General features: G+C 43.0%; 1 protein-coding gene across 3 annotated transcripts in view; it reads left to right on the top strand.

The window, feature by feature from the left end:
* cep89 (centrosomal protein 89) overlaps positions 1–21,621 on the top strand; it is a 117,374-nt gene that overhangs the window by 63,621 nt on the left and 32,132 nt on the right. For all 3 annotated transcript variants that reach the window (XM_070898102.1, XM_070898101.1, XM_070898103.1), the window contains 5 exons: positions 1,844–1,959; positions 5,495–5,675; positions 6,713–6,880; positions 11,101–11,242; positions 14,113–14,202. In XM_070898102.1, the coding sequence (XP_070754203.1) occupies positions 1,844–1,959; positions 5,495–5,675; positions 6,713–6,880; positions 11,101–11,242; positions 14,113–14,202 (697 nt within the window). The remainder of the gene's footprint in view (positions 1–1,843; positions 1,960–5,494; positions 5,676–6,712; positions 6,881–11,100; positions 11,243–14,112; positions 14,203–21,621) is intronic.

Below are 21,621 nucleotides of genomic sequence, written 5' to 3'. Positions count from 1 at the left end.
CAAGTCTGGCTGAAAAGTACAGCAGAAAGCTCTGGGAGTAGGATGTAAGTAGAATAATGCTTGGGTCACTGAGTTGACTAGACTCAATAGCTGGACTAGATAGCTTTTCTATGATTGTTGTGACACTTATAAGTAATACCTTCCACTGGAAGATTTAGCAGAAGCAGCCAAAGAAAGGCATTGATGGGCAGAAAGAAGAGTTCACAATTTCAATGAGACTGGCCTATAGACCCTCCTGAATGAGATTCAGCAAAGGATAGAGACTGCTACATCTCCATGGGAGGATGCATTAAAAAAGTGCCGTGCCATGTTGAGGGAGGTGGCAGTGACACTGAATGTCACCTCTCTCTCCCCCTTCAGATTAGTGCTCCAAGACTTTCAATGGCCTGTGAGGAACAGGCAAGATAACACTTCGGTTACTCTTCCTTTTCTTTGTTGGGCACTCTTTACCCTCGAAAACTGATAACTGCAGAAGCAACTTTTCACACTGCACTCTTATTAAGGGGGACATGAACTGGAGATCTTACAGTATGTGTTGTCATATCCTCTAACAGCAATTAATTGCATATAGGATCTCAAAACCCCTTCCTGCACTTGAACTGGATGGTACAAGCCAATCTATTATAACTGTTGTCTGATGCTACTGGGAGGACATCCCTCAGTTGCTAGCACACCTTCTAATTCACTCAATTGTGTTGCAGGGGAAACTCGAACACAGTGCCTGCGAGAGGCAGTGCAACGGATGGGGCCATCCTTGAAATTATACGTGCATATGTTGCTGGTTGGTGTCCATGTGCCTTGATGTGCACAGCTAATTATGCCCTGCATGCAAGAAGCACCAGCCAATGCAGCACATCCTTGAGCTCTGTCCTGTTGTCCTGGTCATTTGGGAAGGAGATGCACTGCTTTGTCCTGGCAAACAGGCTACCGGTCACTGGCTTGATGATGCTGTGTACTGCAGACTGTGATATGTTGTTGATGTCCTAAAAAGATCTAGTGACAAAAAATTCAGGAATGTGGCGGCTTTGAGAGCAACACATATACTGTAAGATCCCCAGTTTGTGCCCTTAATCAGAGTGCAGTGTGAAAGGTTGCTTCTGCAGCTATTTAGTAAAAACTGCCCAAAGAAGAAAAGGGAGAGTAACCAAAGTGTTGTCTTGCCTGTTCTCACAGGCCATTGAACATCGTGGAGCATTAGTCTGCAGTTCTAGGGGCGAGAGAGGTGTCATTCAGTGTCGCTGCCATCTCCCTCCACATGGCATGAGACAAAGCATGTCCCCCCCCCCCCCCCCCCCTTATCCAGCAGGCAACCAGCCTTGCTCCAGATGGCTGCAGTAGTCAACAACAGCCTGCCTGGAGAAGCGCAGATTATTTGGTCATTATCACATTGCTGTTTGTGGGACCATGCTGTGTGCAAATTGGTTGCTGTGTTTAATAGTGACAACACTTCAAAGGACTTTGGGACGTCCTGAGGTTATGAAAGATGCTAGATAAATACAAGTCGTCTTTTCTTCAACAAAGTTGAAGGCCTAGGCCCACTCAACCTGATTTCAAATTTTTATCTGTGAGCAGTGTGAAGCGAGATTAACAGGTAGTTCAGAAGAAATGCCCAAATGTGAAAATGGATTCTGATTTTAGTTTGTAGTAGTGAAATAATTAGTAGTGGTTTCTGTTAAGTTATTTTGTGGTAAAATAGGTGACTGCTTTGTAAATAAAATATTTTCAGCTGGAGTTAAACAGCTTGTTCATATGTAGTTCGAGTAATGTTGCTTGTAGTTTCTAGCTCATGTGCTGGATACAGGACAGTTAATGAGAGTTCATTAAATTTTGTTTGTCCTTCCAGGCAGCAATTGCAGGATCAGGCAAAGTTGGTTTTGGAGGAAAACCAAATCTTGATGGAGCAACTTGAGGTGCAGCGAGCCAAAGGAAAAGGCAGTCACAAGAGACATGTGCAGGAAGGTGAGCCCAAGTAAAATTTATAAATGAACTCTTCCTTATTTTAATGCCTGATCCAACCATCCACTGGGATTTCGTGAAGACTTTAACTTACTATAATGTGACTTACTTCTCCTCCCCTCTCCATGCAGTATAATTTATAATTAATAGACTTCAGATTTCCCCCTCCTTCCTGCCAATACAGGTGCAGCGGCCAAAATCCGGAGTTCCAGACTCCGAGACGATCCGTGGCAGGGTCGTTCAGAATCCGCAAAATGTTCCGGAATCCGGGCATCCTGCCAAACCATTACTGCCGCCAGCCGGGCCCATGAAAAGTCAAAAAATGTAATCCAACTACTGTACAGTGACAAAAATTGCAAATATAAAAACATCAATCCTACCTGTTCTAGGCCAGGTCTTCACAGTCACCGCATCGCTGCTCCTGGGTCCAAGCAACTCTGCACAGCCCACAAGTCCCTTCGGCCAGAATCATCTCTGCACAGCCCACAAGTCCCTTCGGATAGAATCAAACTCTGCACAACTTCTGCGCGCAAGTCCCCTCCTGCCAGAATCAAACTCTGCACAGCACACAAGTCCCTTTGGCCAGAACCAAACAAGTTCCCGCGCATAAGTCCCCTCCCGAGCACAAGTCCCCGGCCAAAATCACACTGCAGCTCCCCAAAGCAGCAACCACGTGATCGTATCGCCACACCTCATGACTCCGAGCGGAGTTCACCCGACCTCACCCGACCAAGTTGCGATTTTAAGTTTGCAAACCTGTACCTGTAATAAAAAATACTACCTGAACTGTACATGCACTTTTAAATTCAGCATTTTAAAATAAATTGTGGCATTAAACATTATAAGGCTACTCCAACTGACCCACCTACATCCCAATTTAATGATCTGCACAGGTAAAGATTGTGAATTTGTGTTGTCATTGCAAACATGTCAAAAAGGCCAACAGATACCCCAATGGGTTCAGATAAAGGAAAGAGGAAGCATAGTTCACTTACAATTGCCAAGAAAGTGGAGTTACTCCAGAGATTAGATAGAGGTGCTTCAGTGAGAAGATTGAGTGAGGACTATGGCGTTGGACTCTCCACCATCTATGATATCAGAAAACAGAAAGGACAGCTCATGAAGTTTTATGTGGAAAGTGATGTTCATAAGGAAATGAGTAAGAGAAAAAGTATACGTAAGCCAAAATATGATGATGTGGATCGAGCAGTGATGGAGTGGTGGCAACAGAGGTGAAGTGTCTGGCCCAATGGTGATGCAACAAGCTAAAATATTCCATGCACAACTGGGAATTGAAACTCCATTCGAGTACTCTTCTAGTTGGCTAGCCAAATTTAAAAGGCGTCATGGCATCAGGCAACAGAGAGAATGTGGTGAGGGAGCCTCAGCAGATCATGAGGCAGCTGAAAATTATATTGATGAGTTCATCAAACTCATTGCTGATGAAAACCTTTTACCTGAGCAAATGCTGACGTGACAGCACTATTTTGGCGCTATGTACCACGAAAGATATTAGCAGCAGCAGAAGAAATGCAGCCAGCAGGTGTAAAATACGCCAAGGAGAGGTTGACTGTGCTGCTACAACTGTGGCTGGGACACATATGGTAAGCTTATGGTCATTGGGAGAAGCCAGTGTCCAAGATGTTTCAAGGGTTTGAGAGTATTGCCAGTGCATTATTATGCCAATAAGAAAGCATGGCTAACCAGGGTAATCTTTCTGAACTGGTTTAAGAAGAATTTTGTCCCTCCAGCGCGTGCTCATTGCACGGAAGCTGGCCTTGAGGAAAACTGAAAAGTATACCTGCTGCTAGACCATTGCTCATAACATCCCGATGCTGAGCTTTTGGTAAAGGATAATGTCCATGGAATCTACTTGCCTCCAAATGTTACATCACTGATACAGCCAGTGGATCAAGAAATTTTGAAATCGATGAAGTATCTCTACAAAAATGTATTTATGAAGTGTTTGCTTAATGCTGTGAACACAGGCATGGGAATAAAAGCATTCTCAAAAGCTTTCTCTCTCAAGGATGCCATCCATATGGGCAGCTGCGGATGCATGGAACTTGGTAACTGCAGGCACCTTGGTCAATGCTTGGCATAACATCTGGCCATCAACTATGTTTGCTGATGAGGCTCCTCAGGACTTTCAAGGCTTTCGTGTGTCCAGGGAGAAGAAAGCAATGATTGCTCAACTTTTAGATTATGCAAGAGGGCTGATTTGCGAAGCTGTGTAGGAATTGGATGAGGATGATGCAGAAGTCATGGACATAGACAACAATGCTCCCATTGTGCATGCAGTGACAGATGAAGAAATCATGCAGAGGGTTTTGCATCCAGAAGAAAAGGATGAAAGCAGTGAGGATGATGATGCCTGTGATCAAGTCGAAAAGGTGACGATTGACAAAGCAATCGATCTTTGTCCAGAATTAATTCACGCCTTAGAGCAACGAAGCTTCATAAATGAAGAAGAAATACTGCAGGTCTACAGAATTCGGGAAAGATTAGTGAAAGAAAAGCCCAAATTATTTAAACAAACAACAATATTAAATATCTTTCAAAAGATGTCGCAACAGAAGACCCAAGACCTACAGCGTACAACTACACCAGTCATTTCCACATTTGATAATCCTATTGCTGGCCCATCATCAGCCTCAGACATCATAGCTGAGCCCTCTACCTCAAGCACAACCTCCTGTTTATTTTTACTCTGTTTAACAAATAAAAGCCTTCATTTACTGTTCTAAATTTCATAACTTAACTGTTATACAAATAAAAACTGTTATTATATTTTAGGCTTTGAGTACTGTGCATTCCTTTTCAAATTTGAAGATGGTAGCAAAAGATACAGGCCAGGAAGCTCGCATTAAGTAGTTACAGGGTACTGCGTTGCAAAAACGAGAGAGGGAGGCTTACCATGCATTGCGAAGAAGCGAGGACTACAAGGCCTGTGAGGAGAAGAACGACAAGATGACATCCAAAAACCGGAAATATCGCAACCTGGCCCAGACATTTCCGGACTTGGGACGCGCTTCTGGCGTTCCGAAATCCGGAAATACCCGAACCTGGGCTCGGACATTTCCAGACTTCAGACATCAGGAACATGTTCCGAAGACTGGAAAAACACTAAAACCGGCTCGGCCTCGGTCCCGAGGTTGCCGGATTCTGGAGGTTGTACCTGTATAATCCCAATGCTGCTTTATCATGAAGATATTACCTTCATATGTTCTCTTATCTGTTTTCTGTTTTGTTTATAATGCTTTTTAAAATATTCTTTCAACAATAGCGGACAGTTTCCAATTCATTTGTACAGCAGACTTTAGTTGTATCGCATATTTGAGTGTTTTAATTTTTCAGAAACATGATCCATTCTGCATTGCAATATCACCATTATCTCATACTTTCATGGCTTTGGTTTCAGGTTTGGTCCATGTTCCTGGAGCTCTTCTTTCTAATGATCACCACTTTGTTGACTTTCCATCAAGCACAGATAACCTTTTAAAAATGGTCTCAACCTGTATTTTTCTTTTGATGGTAGTGTCAAAGTTGACTAAACAATTGATACTGCTGGAAGCAGAGAAACAAAGCCAACAAAAGGAGTTACATGAGACTCAACATGAGCTGAGCAACCTTTGCTCAAAGTATGATCAACTAAAAGCAAACCTTGATGACAAAATTGGAGTTGATGAGCATACTACAATGGTGAATGATCTCAAAAGGTATATATATTTTTTTTTGAATCACTCAAATGCTTAAGCTTTACATATGGAAACTAGTATCCTTGAGGTTTACATATAAAATTGGGGGGGGTGTATGAAGAAGTAGTGAATAAAACTGTTACAACCATTTTAAGTCAACACTTTGTCATATTGCTATAGGATATATGGAATTGATCACAGTAAAACTGCAAAGTTCTCAAATAGAATTTCAGAAAAGTATCTGATAGTTTCATGTTCCAATATGCATTAGCTTTATTAATCTACATTAAAATCTATTTGCCTTTCCTTAGTCCTCTCCTTTATTTGTTCCCATCCCTTTGAATAGCATTGATTTCCTTTACAATTAGCTACCTGGCCACATAGCTTGGCATAGATGCAAACGTTATATTACTAGAAATACCTAAAACTAGTGTCCTTAGACTAAACCGGAGTGACCCCTAAATTGATTAGCAAACAAGTCAAAAATGGAGTAGAGGAAACATTACTTGTGCATATTTTGCAGGGAAGAATTGATTCGTTTCACAGGATAAACATAGGAACATTCAGAAACGTGGTAGCTTATGGTAGGGCAGGACTTGGAGCTGAAAATTCCTGTGAAGGAAAATCAATTTCTAATTGGCAATTTAAAATTTGGGTTTTTTAGTAAAGAAAATCAGTTGAAAAAATTGGATCCTAACAAATTCAGGTAAATTGGAGAAAATTAGTAAAAAGAATATATATTTTATTTTGAACCTTGCTAAAGCTCAAGAAAATAAGCAAGGGTCTTGAAAAAAGAGCATAATTAAACTAAGTGAAAGCACACAATTATTTACAGTTGGTGGACACCATTTTCATGGGACCCACCATCAGACTCGCACTTAAACCCCAGATAAAAAGTAAAATTGAAGGACCTATGTTTATTGAGGCCCCAGCCATTTAACTGCCATGAATTGTGTTTTTAGTAAACAATGCCTTGGTGTGTGACCCGAGTCAGCTTGTCAATTAGTATCTCAGTCTCCAAGGGACTATCGGTGTGGGTTTGTTTCATCTCTGTGTAGAAAGCTGCAGCTGGTGCAAGAGAAACAGCATGTAGAAGTGGAGGAATTGATGGGAAGAATTGGATCTTTGCAAGCTGAGAAAACGAGCCTACTCTTCGAAAAGACAGAATTAATAGCTGGCAATAAGACGTTGGAAGCAGAGCTTCAGGTAGCACAGAAGTCAAACAGGTACAACAGATAAATGGGCTATCAGTAAATTTGCATTGAACTATAAATGCATTCTACTGAAACAATTAAAGTTTCTAAATTTAAATTGTATTTCACATTTGGTAAATATTTTGAAAGGAAATATTATCATGAGTTTTTATGACATTGTTATATCTGATTTTGTTTTCTCGGTTTCTCTTCTCTCCTAAAGATGTGGACTGCTGCTGGGGATATAGTTCATTTGTGCAGACAGCCTTCTTATATCTTGCCCAAGTGACCATTCTTCATATAATGTTGTAGGCCATTATGGTTGTGCATGGTTCTGTCCTCACCTAACAACCATCTATTGTTTGTACAACTCAGTGGCCATGTCAGAGGGCATTGAGAGTCACATGTCTGCCAGATAGAGTTAAGATGGCAGGTTCCCTTCCCTAAAGCATGCTGATAAACCATTTGAAAGGTTTTATAACGTGCTATGATGGGATTTGAACCCATGGCCTCCAGGTTGATAGACTAGTGCCATTACCACCTATATCTGCAACAATCAGGAAGATATCTCAAACCATTTTACATTAAGTAGAAAAATGGTGGATACTAAGTAGAGAGATAATCTGGAAATATTAGAAAAAGGGGGCCAAAGATGGAGTCAAAAGAAGGGTTTTGAGGAGTTTTTGACAGCAGGGAGGGAAATGGCATGGCGTAGAAATCTAGGCAAGGAGTTCCAAAGAGCAGAGGTGCAATCTTTGTATCGTCAGCAAACTTGGCTACGTTACACTCAGTCTCTTCTTCCAAGTCATTAATATAGATTGTAAATAGTTGGGGTCCCAGCACTGATCCCTGCGACACCCTGCTAGTTACTGATTGCCAACCAGAGAATGAACCATTTATCCGACTCTCTGTTTTCTGTTAGTTACCCAATTCCCTATCCATGCTAATATATTACCCCCGACCCCGTGAATTTTTACCTTGTGCAGAAACCTTTTATGTGGCACCTTGTCAAATGCCTTCTGGAAGTCCAAATACATCACATCCACTGGTTCTCCTTTATCCACTCTGTTCGTTACATCCTCAAAGAATTCCAGCAAATTTGTCAAACATGATGATCAGGGCTGGGAACTCAACATCCAGGGGTATTCAACATTCAGGAAGGATAGAATAAAAGGAAAAGGAGGTGGGGTAGCATTGCTGGTTAAAGAGGAGATTAATGCAATAGTTAAGAAGGACATTAGCTTGGATGATGTGGAATCTATATGGGTAGAGCTGCAGAACACCAAAGGGCAAAAAACGGAGTTGTGTACAGACCTCCAAACAGTAGTAGTGATGTTGAGGAGGGCATCACACAGGAAATTAGGGGTGCATGCAATAAAGGTGCAGCAGTTATAATGGGTGACTTTAATATGCACATAGATTGGGCTAACCAAACTGGAAGCAATACGGTGGAGGAGGATTTCCTGGAGTGCATAAGGGATGGTTTTCTAGACCATTGTGTCGAGGAACCAACTAGGGGGGAGGCCATCTTAGACTGGGTGTTGTGTAATGAGAGAGGATTAATTAGCAATCTCGTTGTGCGAGGCCCCTTGGGGAAGAGTGACCATAATATGGTGGAATTCTGCATTAGAATGGAGAATGAAACAGTTAATTCAGAGACCATGGTCCAGAACTTAAAGAAGGGTAACTTTGAAGGTATGAGGCGTGAATTGGCTAGGATAGATTGGCGAATGATACTTAAGGGGTTGACTGTGGATGGGCAATAGCAGACATTTAGAGACCGCATGGATGAACTACAACAATTGTACATTCCTGTCTGGCGTAAAAATAAAAAAGGGAAGGTGGCTCAACTGTGGCTATCAAGGGAAATCAGGGATAGTATTAAAGCCAAGGAAGTGGCAGACAAATTGGCCAGAAATAGCAGCGAACCCGGGGACTGGGAGAAATTTAGAACTCAGCAGAGGAGGACAAAGGGTTTGATTAGGGCAGGGAAAATGGAGTACGAGAAGAAGCTTGCAGGGAACATTAAGACGGATTGCAAAAGTTTCTATAGATATGTAAAGAGAAAAAGGTTAGTAAAGCCAAACGTAGGTCCCCTGCAGTCAGAATCAGGGGAAGTCATAACTGGGAACAAAGAAATGGCAGGCCAATTGAACAAGTACTTTGGTTCGGTATTCACTAAGGAGGACACAAACAACCTTCTGGATATAAAAGGGGTCAGAGGGTCTAGTAAGGAGGAGGAACTGAGGGAAATCCTTATTAGTTGGGAAATAGTGTTGGGGAAATTGATGGGATTGAAGGCCGATAAATCCCCAGGGCCTGATGGACTGCATCTCAGAGTACTTAAGGAGGTGGCCTTGGAAATAGCAGATGCATTGACAGTCATTTTCCAACATTCCACTGACTCTGGATCAGTTCCTATCGAGTGGAAGGTAGCCAATGTAACCCCACTTTTTAAAAAAAAAAAAGGAGGGAGAGAGAAAACAGGGAATTATAGACCGGTCAGCCTGACCTCAGTAGTGGATAAAATGATGGAATCAATTATTAAGGATGTCATAGCAGCGCATTTGGAAAGAGGTGACATGATAGGTCCAAGTCAGCATGGATTTGTGAAAGGGAAATCATGCTTGACAAATCTTCTGGAATTTTTTGAGGATGTTTCCAGTAGAGTGGACAAGGGAGAACCAGTTGATGTGGTATATTTGGACTTTCAGAAGGCTTTCGACAAGGTCCCACACAAGAGATTAATGTGCAAAGTTAAAGCACATGGGATTGGGGGTAGTGTGCTGACGTGGATTGAGAACTGGTTGTCAGACAGGAAGCAAAGAGTAGGAGGAAATGGGTACTTTTCAGAATGGCAGGCAGTGACTAGTGGGGTACCGCAAGGTTCTGTGCTGGGGCCTCAGCTGTTTACACTGTACATTAGTGATTTAGACGAGGGGATTGTATGTAGTATCTCCAAATTTGCGGCTGACACTAAGTTGGGTGGCAGTGTGAGCTGCGAGGAGGATGCTATGAGGCTGCAGAGTGACTTGGATAGGTTAGGTGAGTGGGCAAATGCATGGCAGATGAAGTATAATGTGGATAAATGTGAGGTTATCCACTTTGGTGGTAAAAACAGAGACAGACTATTATCTGAATGGTGACAGATTAGGAAAAGGGCAGGTGCAACGAGACCTGGGTGTCATGGTACATCAGTCATTGAAGGTTGGCATGCAGGTACAGCAGGCGGTTAAGAAAGCAAATGGCATGTTGGTCTTCATAGCGAGGGGATTTGAGTCCAGGGGCAGGGAGGTGTTGCTACAGTTGTACAGGGCCTTGGTGAGGCCACACCTGGAGTATTGTGTACAGTTTTGGTCTCCTAACTTGAGGAAGGACATTCTTGCTATTGAGGGAGTGCAGCGAAGGTTCACCAGACTGATTCCCGGGATGGTGGGACTGACCTATCAAGAAAGACTGGATCACTGGGCTTGTATTCACTGGAGTTCAGAAGAATGAGAGGGGACCTCATAGAAACGTTTAAAATTCTGACGGGTTTAGACAGGTTGGATGCAGGAAGAATGTTTCCAATGTTGGGGAAGTCCAGAACCAGGGGTCACAGTCTAAGGATAAGGGGTAAGCCATTTAGGACCGAGATGAGGAGAAACTTCTTCACCCAGAGAGTGGTGAACCTGTGGAATTCTCTACCACAGAAAGTTGTTGAGGCCAATTCACTAAATATATTCAAAAAGGAGTTAGATGAAGTCCTTATTACTAGGGGGATCAAGGGGTATGGCGAGAAAGCAGGAATGGGGTACTGAATTTGCATGTTCAGCCATGAGCTCATTGAATGGCGGTGCAGGCTAGAAGGGCCGAATGGCCTACTCCTGCTCTTGTTTCTATGTTTCTATGACTTCCCCTTGATATGGAGTCAGTGACTGCACTTAAAAATGAGGTCATGATAAATTGCTATTCTTTTTACTCACAACTACTTTTTCCCTGAAAATCATCAAATGGGAAGATATGAGCACATACCTATTATTAATTTGGGCAGTTAAGTTCGGAAAGAACTTTTCTCTGTCCTAATTTAACTACCCAAATTAATAACAAACAGGCATAATGATCTAATTGCCATTTTTCACTGTTAATTATATCCTATGGTACAAATGTGGCCACCTATAACACTTCTTAGTTGCTGCGGTATATGAAAGGGTAAAAAAAAATTGCATTTGGTAAACACAATAATTGAATTTTGCAAATAATCTGGTTCACAGGCTAGCACAGAAGAAGATTGGTCTTCTGAAACAGCAGACAGAAGAATCTATGGAGAAAGAAGTAGCAGCTCACCAATATCTGGCAAACTTGATTAGTCTTGCCGAAAAGGCAGCTCATGAACGTGACCAGCTTGTACATGTGGTAAGTAATTAAGATTTTTCCTCTGGAGAAGATGCTCCTGTAAAAAGTTATTGATGAGGAGAAAATACCAGAATTAATAGCCTTGATTTTTAAGCCCCCACCGCACCCCTGACAGGTGGGAGGGGGCGGGGGTTAAGATATCGGGATCGAGCAACCTGACCCCATTTCCAGTGTTTAAATTTTAAAAATCAAATCAGGACATCATCGGCGCCGCAACTTCCACTTACCTGCACGTCACGGGGACTCCTGGCTGCAGATCCGAGGCGGGAGGAGCCGACTGGCTCAGGCAACTATAAGATCAGAATCCCTTGTGGGCCAGGAAGAGCAGGATTGCTTTGGCCTCCCCCAGAAACATAGAAACATAGAAATTAGATGCAGGAGTAGGCCATTCGGCCCTTCGAGCCTGCACCACCATTCAATATGATCATGGCTGATCATGCACTTCAGTACCCCATTCCTGCTTTCTTCCCATACCCCTTGATCCCTTTAGCCGTAAGGGCCACATCTAACTCCCTTTTGAATATATCTAACGAACTGGCCTCAACAACTTTCTGTGGTAGAGAATTCCACAGGTTGACAACTCTGAGTGAAGAAGTTTCTCCTCATCTCGGTCCTAAATGGCTTATCCCTTATCCTTAGACTGTGACCCCTGGTGCTGGACTTCCCCAACATCGGCAACATTCTTCCTGCATCTAATCTGTCCAATCCTGTCAGAATTTTATATGTTTCTATGAGATCCCCTCTCATTCATCTAAATTCCATTGAATATAAGCCTAGTTGATCCAGTCTTTCTTCATATGTCAGTCCTGTCATCCTGGTCATCAGTCTGCACTCCCTCAATAGCAAGAATGTCCTTTCTCAGATTAGGAGACCAAAACGGTACACAATATTCAAGGTGTGGCCTCACCAATGCCCTGTACAACTGTAGTAAGACCTCCCTGCTCGTCCCCCCGCTATGAAGGCCAACATGCCATTTGCTGCCTTCACCACCTGCTGTACCTGTAAGGCCCCCAATCTTTCCACCATCCCACGCCGCTCCCTCCCAATAATGGGCTGATCTTCCAGCCTCCCCTGCCCCCCCCCCCTCCCCAAGCTTGTAGCTTCCCCCTCCCGCTAGCCCCAGTTACGGCATAAAGCTTCTGCCTTCCTACTGACTGCCGGGGGTACTGTCCCTACGGGTCCCCGGCTTTGGCCTCCTGCCACTACCTATTGCTTAGGCAGTCAACCTAGCCGACTGTGGCGGGGGGGTCAGTCGGCCCAAAAATATTCAGTTGAGCCCCTGCCATTAAGATCAGTTGGGCCTCCATGTCTTGCCTGGTTCTTCGTCTGCTACTGGACCCCCCTCCCCCCGCATGCTCCCCACCTCCCATTAATATTGGGGCCAATGTCCCAGTTCATTGAAAATTTGTCACTTTTAAAGCATTGTCGTTTATTTAAATAAAGGTAGAAAGTTTAAAGTGATTTATTGGTCATTTTAATGTTGGAGTAATACTGTGCTAATTTTAAGTTAAAATTCTTTGCCGCACCTGTCAAATTTTACACTTCAACTGCTGCCTTTGCCACTGTCGTTGATTCTATGTTCCTTCCTTCCTCCCTCCCTTCCTTCACTGGCACTACTCTTTCTTGATTCCACTTGTATCTATCTCAACATTTTCTCCAATGACCTCATCTACTATGCCTGCATGGTCTCCCCGTGGTATGCCATAGGGTTCCATCCTACTCCTTATTTATATGCTGGCTGTCTAGCTAGCTTCTATATGTATGACAACAATACCGAATTCTGCCTCTACCATCATCCATGATTCAAGAACCACTTCTGTACTATCTGACTCCCTTGTCAACATCAATACCCGTATGAATCAACATCAAAGAGACTGAAGCCATTCTTGCCAGCACTTAGGTGCCACAGGCTCCAATTTCAATAATTTCTCTTGTTACTTGGCCAGGCAGGACCTTTCAGTGTAGAGTTTTGGCATTTACTTCTATCTCAAGTTTCCTATTGAATATCTGGGCCATTGTCAAGATTGCCTTTTTTCATTTCTGAAACATTGTCTACTTACATTTTAAATTCACTGCACATTCATCACCTCTATGATAGATTACTTCTTCAACTCCATAAACTTCAACTATATTCAGAACTCTGCAGCCCAAGTCCTGTCCTCAGGAAATCAATTTTACCATCTTCAAATCTCTTCATGGCCGTGCTCTCCCTTTTCTGTGTAATCTTCTCCTGCCCTATCTGGCAGCCAGCAACTTTTTGCTCTTGTGACTTTAATTTGCTACTTTGTTTCCTGCTTCTTGCAGTCCATCATTTGAATGCATTCTTTTAGACATGTAGTCCTAAGCTACAGAGTTGTCTTACAAAACTATGTTGCCTTTTGCTGCTCTTTGTGTCTTCATTTTTGCGACTCTGGTGCACTCAGTTGTCTTCAGTATCAACTCTCAGAACATCCCACCTTTGTTTTCGTATGTTACTTTTAGCATAATTAATTTGTATGTGAAAGACATTTTAACCAGTTAGGGTGTGGGAATTTTTTTGGAAAAACAAATCATTTAGATGTCTTTAAATATTATGTCACTAAAACTATTTTAGTTTTTGCTATCTTATTTGCCACTTTTCACCCCTCCCCTTCCAAGGAGGTTGATTTATTTCTGGGTATCTGGTACAACAGTCATTGAAGGTTGGCATGCAGGTACAGCAGGCGGTTAAGAAAGCAAATGGCATGTTGGCCTTCATATCGAGGGGATTTGAGTACTTCTCTTGCCTTAATACTATCTTTGCTTTTTTTTGCCCACTGCCCTGCACTCAATTTTCTTTCAAAGCTTTTAGTACTCAAGTCTTAAATTTTGTTTTGCCCTTTCTGCTGTAGACCAAAAGCCTAGCGAATGAGAAGCATGGAGTTTTAAACAAGATTATGGCAGGCAATGTGCGTTTGGGCAAGTTGGAGGAGCAAGTAAAGGTATGAGTGTCTTCAGTTTTCAATCCAATTTTATAAGTTAATTTAAAGTTATACTGATCTGATTTCCTTGACAGAAGGAAATAGTGTCCTAAATTGGATGTGATGTTAATTGAGTTCCATTGTATTCTTACAAATATGATGTGTCTTTTTCCATCTATAATAATCTAACTGGCTTCATCACTAAGCATAAATCAGTTAATTTTGTATCTGGCAACAGGTGAAATATTTGGCTATTCTCTAAGAAATTGCAATCAAGTTTTTATTGGATTATTTTAACTGGAGTTTTTATGAGTTAATATGAACTTTTATGTTGCATGTTAATACTGATTAGTATTTGAACTTTCTATCAGCTCTTTTCATGAAAATGTTCTTGAAAGTAGCAGTGCAGAGGACTAATGTATCACTTTTTTTTCCTGTGTGGTTAGCTTAATAGTTGACAATGTACAACCCTTTTAGGACAGCACAAAAATAATATAGCAGGATAAGTATTTTTTAATTTGTTCAGGGAATACTGTGCTATGCACTCTTGTAAACGTACTGTAAAATACCACCACCTCAGGCTCTTAGCCCATTTAAACTGGCTCACAGCTTCCCATTGCTTCAATCTGGGCACCTTTCACTGCACTCAATATGGCACACACTGTCACTACACTTCAGTAGTCATCCAAGCAATCTTGAACCACTCTTCAGGTGACTTGCCCATTACCTCACTCTTCTGGGCACATTTTTTTTAACCTAGTTCCCATTGTATTCTTCTGTGCCTGCTTTGACCACATTCCTAGCAAATGTTTCAACATTGCCCCAGCAATTCTCGAGTTTCCCTCCCCACTTGTATTGTCTTCAAAATGTCCCCTCTTTCACAAGCAAGGCAGTACCCATCCATAACCTCATCCTCAAATAGCAAACAGATATCCTGGTCCTTAATGAAACCTATCTGACCAATCATGACTCCAGCCCCTGGAAGACTGCTTTCTTCCACTTCTGAAACCTTGCCCCTGACTTTCCCGCACTGCTAACAGAATTCCAGCTCATGTCTTCATCACATTGAGGTGAACTTCTATGTTGTTGTTCTGTTGAACCACTTCCACCCTCCACAAATTACAATCTTAACCTACATCACTAGAGCAATATAGAAGAGAAATGGAATCTGAAATTGTGTGGCAAAAGAAAACAGCAAAATTAATAATATTTAGAACTGATATTAAATTTATTTTTGAAGAATGCGGATGCGGAAGATGAGGAAGTATTCCTTCTTGCTTTAATTGCACAAGAGCTCCGATGTGGTCAATGCCCTTTCCTTTTTGCTACATCTTAACTGAATAGTTTGCTTCAAGGGGTTCTAAACAGTAGTTTTATCATGTTTGTCCTTGTTTTTCCCTACAGTGATAAAACTGGGATTATGGAAGTCGGTAGTGTAGAAATTGTGGACACAAACCCATGCCTGTGATCTCACATGTTGGTGCTCTAGTGTGCTGTGCTGTCCTCGGCCATAAGAAAGACCCATTCCTCTCTGTGTGCTATCTGCTTCATTAGCAACAGACATTATAAACTGTAATTGCATTACAGATAGTTTGTTTCCTGAGCTTCACTGGGAGCAAGAGAGAAAGTAGAAATTATTGCAGCTAATTTAGTGTTGTCATTCTTCCTGACTTTCACAAGAGTATTGGTGCATTTTGTTTTGATTGAATATAAATTTAAATGGAAGAATGCAAGGCTGTACCCATCCATCACCTCATTCCCAAACACTGTACCATATCAACTCAACACTACTGAGCCCTTCAAATTTCCCTGAGCTCATCTGGTGTAAATTGGTTATGTGACTGCTGCCTTAATTTTGTTTCCTCTGACACCTCTCTACATTAATAAATTACCACAGCTGTATGAGTGGCTAATTTTAATTTAATACATAGATTTTCAAACTGAGACCCTTGGACATGTGATTTTACAGGCCTCTCAGGGAATCTCAAAGATATTCAAATTTCTGTCTCTTTTTTGCTGGTTGTACTGTGCATAACAATAGTTTTTTGAGAATTCTTTATACAGTTGTACACCTCAGTCTGGCACGTTCGGGACCTGACCAGTGCCGGAACAGAGAATTTCCCGAACCACGGGAAGTCTTACTTACCTGTACCGGTGGACAGTGCCTGGGCTTCTGTGTCTGTGTGAGTACGTGCTGGCAGCCTGTGGATAGTGCCCTCAGCACCCGTGCACACACTCACTGACTGATAGCCGCTCCCAGCCGATCGCCGAACACACTGATGGCAGCCATTGCAGCCGATGAACACTTGTTTAAAAAAAAAACGCCATTCCCTCAGGCCCAACCAATGCCGAACCATGGATGTTTCCAGATGAGAGAGTCCCGAACTGGAGAGGTACAACCTGTACTATATTTTTTTCCTTTATTGACTTACTTGGATGTTACTTCTTTCGCTAAGTACTAATTAAGTTTTCTAGTGTTAACATTGTTTTCCTTGGGATGACTGAGGGGTCCCCAAGAGTATCTCTTTTTGCAGGTGGTTCCCAGAGTGTCTCATTGTTTGCAGAGGTCATCACAAAGAAAAAAAATAAAATCATTGATTTATTGACTGGCATTTACAGATGTTTCATGAATGTAAAATAGTTATGTTGGAACCATCTATTACTCAAGAACAAGGAAAGCACTGAGCTATGCTGTTGAATATGGGAAGTATCAGTCTGAGGGCATCATGCTGAAGTTGTATAATGCTCTGGTCATGCCGCATCTTGAGTGCTGCATTTGGTTCAGATCACCGAATCGCATGGGAAACATCCAAGTCCCGGAAGCTGTACAGAGAACGACCATAAGGCTAATCCTTTGTGTCAGAGGACTGAATTATGAGGAAACATTAGAAAAATTCAGATTCTTAATCCTTGGAAGGAGGCAAATATACCTTAGAGATATATAAAATAACAAGTGGAATTGAAAAACCTAATCCATGGCATGATTTCAATTTAAACCATGTCCTTAGGACAAAGGGATATAGGTACAAGTTAGTAAAGGCCAAGTTTAGGACTAATGCAACTTATATTTATATAGCTCCTTTTAATGTAGGAAAAAGTCCCAACATGCTTCACAGGAGTGTAAACAGGCAAAAATTGACACCGAGCCTAGGAAGGAAATATTAGGAGGGGTGACTCTCCAAATGGCTGAAGGCACGGGCACCAATGGTGGAGCAAATGGAGTGGGGGGTTGCGCAAGAGGTCAGAGGTGGAGGAATGCAGATTTGGAGGAGTGTTTTAGGTGGTTAGAGATAGGACTGGGTAAGGCCATGCAGGGATTTGAACACAAAGATGAAAACTTTAAATCTGAGGCATTGTTGGATCAGGAGAAAATATACGTTAGCAAGCACGGGGATGAATGGGATTTGATGCGAGTTAGGACAGAGGCAGCTGAGTTTTGGTGAACTTAAATTTATGGAGATGGGAGATCGGTCAGGACAGCGTTGGACTAGTCGAGTATGGAGGTAATGGATGAAGGTTTCAGCAGCAGATGGGTAGTCACTGTTGTAATGTAGGGAAACTTTGCAGCCAATTAGTGCACAGCAAAGCTCCACAAACAATAATGAGACAAATGACCAACTAATCTGTTTGTGATGTTGGTTAAGGGATAAATGTTTCTATTGGAACCAGGACAACTCCCTTGCTCTTCTAATAGTACCATGGGATGTTTTACGTCCACCTCAGTGGGCAGACAGGACCGTGGTTTAGCGTTTTATCCAAAAGACAGCACCTGCCATAGTACAGCATTCCTCAGTACTGCACTGGAGTGTCAGTCGAATTTATGTGCCCAAGTCTCTGGAGTAGCGTTTGAACCGTCATCCTTCTGGAAAGACCCCAAGGCAAAATTAAATTCTAGGCAGTCACTTTGAATGCACCTGGCAATGTCATGGTTGCAGGTCCTCCTGCAACAGGTCTCATACTCCTCAGTCTACCTTCTTGATACATCTAAGCCTGTGAAAATAATGCTTTTCTCAGGTTCAAAAAAAACCCATAGGACTGATATATTGGGCTCAAATTTCCACAACCCTTTTTTCTGGCCCGAGGTGCGCCACTTTTGCCTGCCTCCAAGTGCGCCGAAAATCTTCCTCCCGATTCTGGCGCCTCCTCGGTAGTGGCGTAGTGTGGCCCAGTGGATTGGGGGCGGAGCCATGTCCTGGCACTGAAAACCGTGCCGAGACCTGTGCAGTAGCTCCTGGCAGGCCGAATCTGAGTGCGTGCTGCAGGCTGTGTGGGAATGGCCCGAAGCACACCGTTCCTAGCCCTGGCCGAATGGCCTCCCTTATCGGCGGCCCGCCACGTTCTCTAAGGTAGGACTTCTATTTTTTATTAATTAATTGCTATTACTTTTTGTGCTTTGTTTAGTGCTTGGTACAAATGTACTGCTTTGTTTAGTGTTTGGTGGTTTGAATGTATTTATGCTTCTTTAATGTTGTTGTTAAGGTGTATAGTGCTTTGCAAGGTCCCCTCCCCGCCCCCCCCCCCCCCAAATCTCTGGCTGCCTGCGCTGATTTCTTAAGTCACTGCAAGGTTTTTCTGAATGTACAAGAATGCCCACTTGCGCTAGCCTAAGTTAGTTTGGAGTAACTTTTCGCTGGCTAAACTTGCTTAAATGACCAAAACAGATAACGCCACCTTTTGGAAAAAAAAAACTAAACTTAAAAAAAAACTAACTAATTCACTTACACTGGTGCAAATTAAATGGCCAGAATTGCAACTAAAAAGATACTCCAGAAAAATCAAGTTGCTCCAAAAAAAAACTGAGCAACTCCTGGGGAAATTTGGGCCCATTGATGCAACAGGGTAATGATGGGTTGGTGCTCTCCTCCAATGCTGCCTCACCACTCTAGCATTCAAAAATGTTTCCTATTCATCACCTCCACTTTCTCCAAGTAACACATGTATGAGGTATCCCAAATGGAACCCTATTCTGCTAAAGAGGATGTTGGGTTATAACAATTCCCCAGCTCTCCTTTTTAAAAAAATAAATAAATAATGTGAATCCCTGCAAACTTTACAGTATTTTAGCGCAAAGTTGCACAAACCTGGTTTTCTTCTGGCAATCCCGCTCCGTGATATTGAGCCTCATTTGAAATTCTGGTTTGTCCCAATTAATCAGAGAGTCTGTGATTTTTGTCGGCTGAAATCTCTTCCAGGATGGACGAGTAGTATAAGCAGAGGTGGAGCACAGCAGGAAACATTGGGCCGGACACGAGTTGGGCTACAGTAACAGAAGAGGACATATAGGGCCAGGCAAATCTGTTGCAGACATATACTGGCTAGAGGGACAAAAAAAATTAAGATTTTAAAGGGGAAGAAAGAATGTTCTGGAAGCTTAAGAATACTGATGGCAGGAGCAGGAATTCTAATAGTGGGAGGACTTTCCAGCAAGAAAACGGACATCACAGGTGGAGTAAGGTTTGTCAACTCTGGTTAGACATATTCCTGGAAGTTCAATCATGTGAGAAATGACCACTTGGGGGTGGCTGCAATGTTCCCTCTAATTTTCTTTTGGGTGCATGGTGGGTGGTTCATTCAAATGTTTACGCGCACGTGTGGTTTTTCCATTTAAAAGCTAGTGAGCCGCGCAGCTTAACAGGAACATTGGGCGGCTGGCCCCTGTGCAACTTTACCATGGTCAGTCATTGCCTTCAGGAAAGGAAATCATTTTTCAAAATATGTAGAGGAGAGAGGGTCCAAAATACTAATGCCGAGAAATTGGGCTTGTCAATACCCATTTTTGGGGCTCTGAGTGCCCTTAGATCTCCAAAATGGTGTCCGTGCTGTGTCTGCACACTTGAGAGGAATCGCGCATGACACCATATTGGTGCAGGCGTTGACGCACGTGTGCACTGTGACCATCTGCTGGAAGTATGCAGAGCAGGCAGATCATGTGACGACAATTATGTCATTTTTGAGTTCAACGCTCCAGCCCACTCCCTCTCTTAACCTTGCAAAGCTGAACATGCATTCAGTGGTAAGAAGGACCCCCCTACCAGCGCTATTTAAAGGAATTATCAACTATTTACAGGTTAGTTGCTGGTTCGTTTCTTCTGGCTGTTGCTACAATTCTACAAGTGTTTGGTGCTTTCTACAGTTGTTTCAAGTTTCACAAGTTCTACAGGAAGTGGTGTGTCAGATGCTGAAGGACTTTTTGCTGAATTCAAGGCTTCTGCACAAACCTGCTGCTCCCAGACATGGATGCACTAGTTGGCATTCCCCTTGGAATACAACATGACTTAGAGAATGAACAGGGACCACGCAGAGCAGTACAAGCTGCTATAAGAGAGAGGAGGAGGAAGAGGAAGGAGGCCATAACCCTCCAGGGCGTTCAGGGAGCAATTCTACTAGCTGAATCAAAGCGAGGAACAATGTGTTTGTTTCAGTAAGGACGTCCTCGCTGAAATCTGTCACAACTGCAATCTCAAAGCAGGGCAAGGACCACAATTTCCATGGTTGTGAAGGTATGAAGGTGACCGAGGCGATGAACTTTTATGCGCCTGGATCCTTCCACGCTGGAACTGAAGATATTTGCAACATCTCACAGTTTGCCATCAACTGTTGCATAAGGGAGAACCCCGAGTGTCTCTAATCAAAGAGAGCTAACTACATATCATTCTCTCTTGCCAGAGACGAGCAGGCAGAGCAAGCATGTGGCTTTGCTAGGATGCAGACTTCCCTATGGTACAGAGTGCCATTAACTGCACACACATCACTTTGCAGGTGCTGCATGTCAACTCTGCCTTACACCGGAACCGAAAGGGATTCCACTCCCTCAGCCGTAAAGCTGGTGTGTGACCACAGGTAGCGAATCAAGCTGGTCAGTGCCCGGTATCCTGGCAGCAGTCATGATAGCTTCATTCTGCGCTGTCCGCTGTGCCAGCTGCATTTGAGCCACCACAGCAAACCAAAGGGTGGCTACTGGGAAACAAGGACTATCCACTTATGACATGGCCACAATGCAAAAATAAAAGCCACCGCCAAATAAATATTCCAAACCAAAGTTATAAATCAAATCATGCCATATTGCATACAAGCATTAACTAATACCCTTGTGCATTCCCTTAGTTACTTGCCTTCTGTGTGCCTTTACCTGTCCTCATGCTCCTACGCAGTGCTACCCCAGCGGCTGCAGCATCGCGTTTCAGTGGAGGAGACTGCAGATGACTTTGGAGTGTGACCGTGAGCAGTTGTGGGCCTATAAAGCCAAGCTGCAGACTGCACCATCTCGGCATGGGCGGCAGCAATTTGGACTTCTGGCTGAAAGGCAACCGCAAGGGCACTGGTGGAGTGGCAGGGGTTGGAGGACAAATGCTGTCTCCCATGGAGGCATTGCCATTCCACCGGGGCGGTGCCTCAGCAATCTGTTGGAGGACAGATTGCTGGACTGCTGTGATACCCTGC

This window comes from Pristiophorus japonicus, chromosome 13 (assembly GCF_044704955.1).
Source record: "Pristiophorus japonicus isolate sPriJap1 chromosome 13, sPriJap1.hap1, whole genome shotgun sequence".
In the NCBI taxonomy this organism is placed as follows: domain Eukaryota; kingdom Metazoa; phylum Chordata; class Chondrichthyes; family Pristiophoridae; genus Pristiophorus; species Pristiophorus japonicus.
This window is presented reverse-complemented; position numbering and strand designations above follow the sequence as displayed.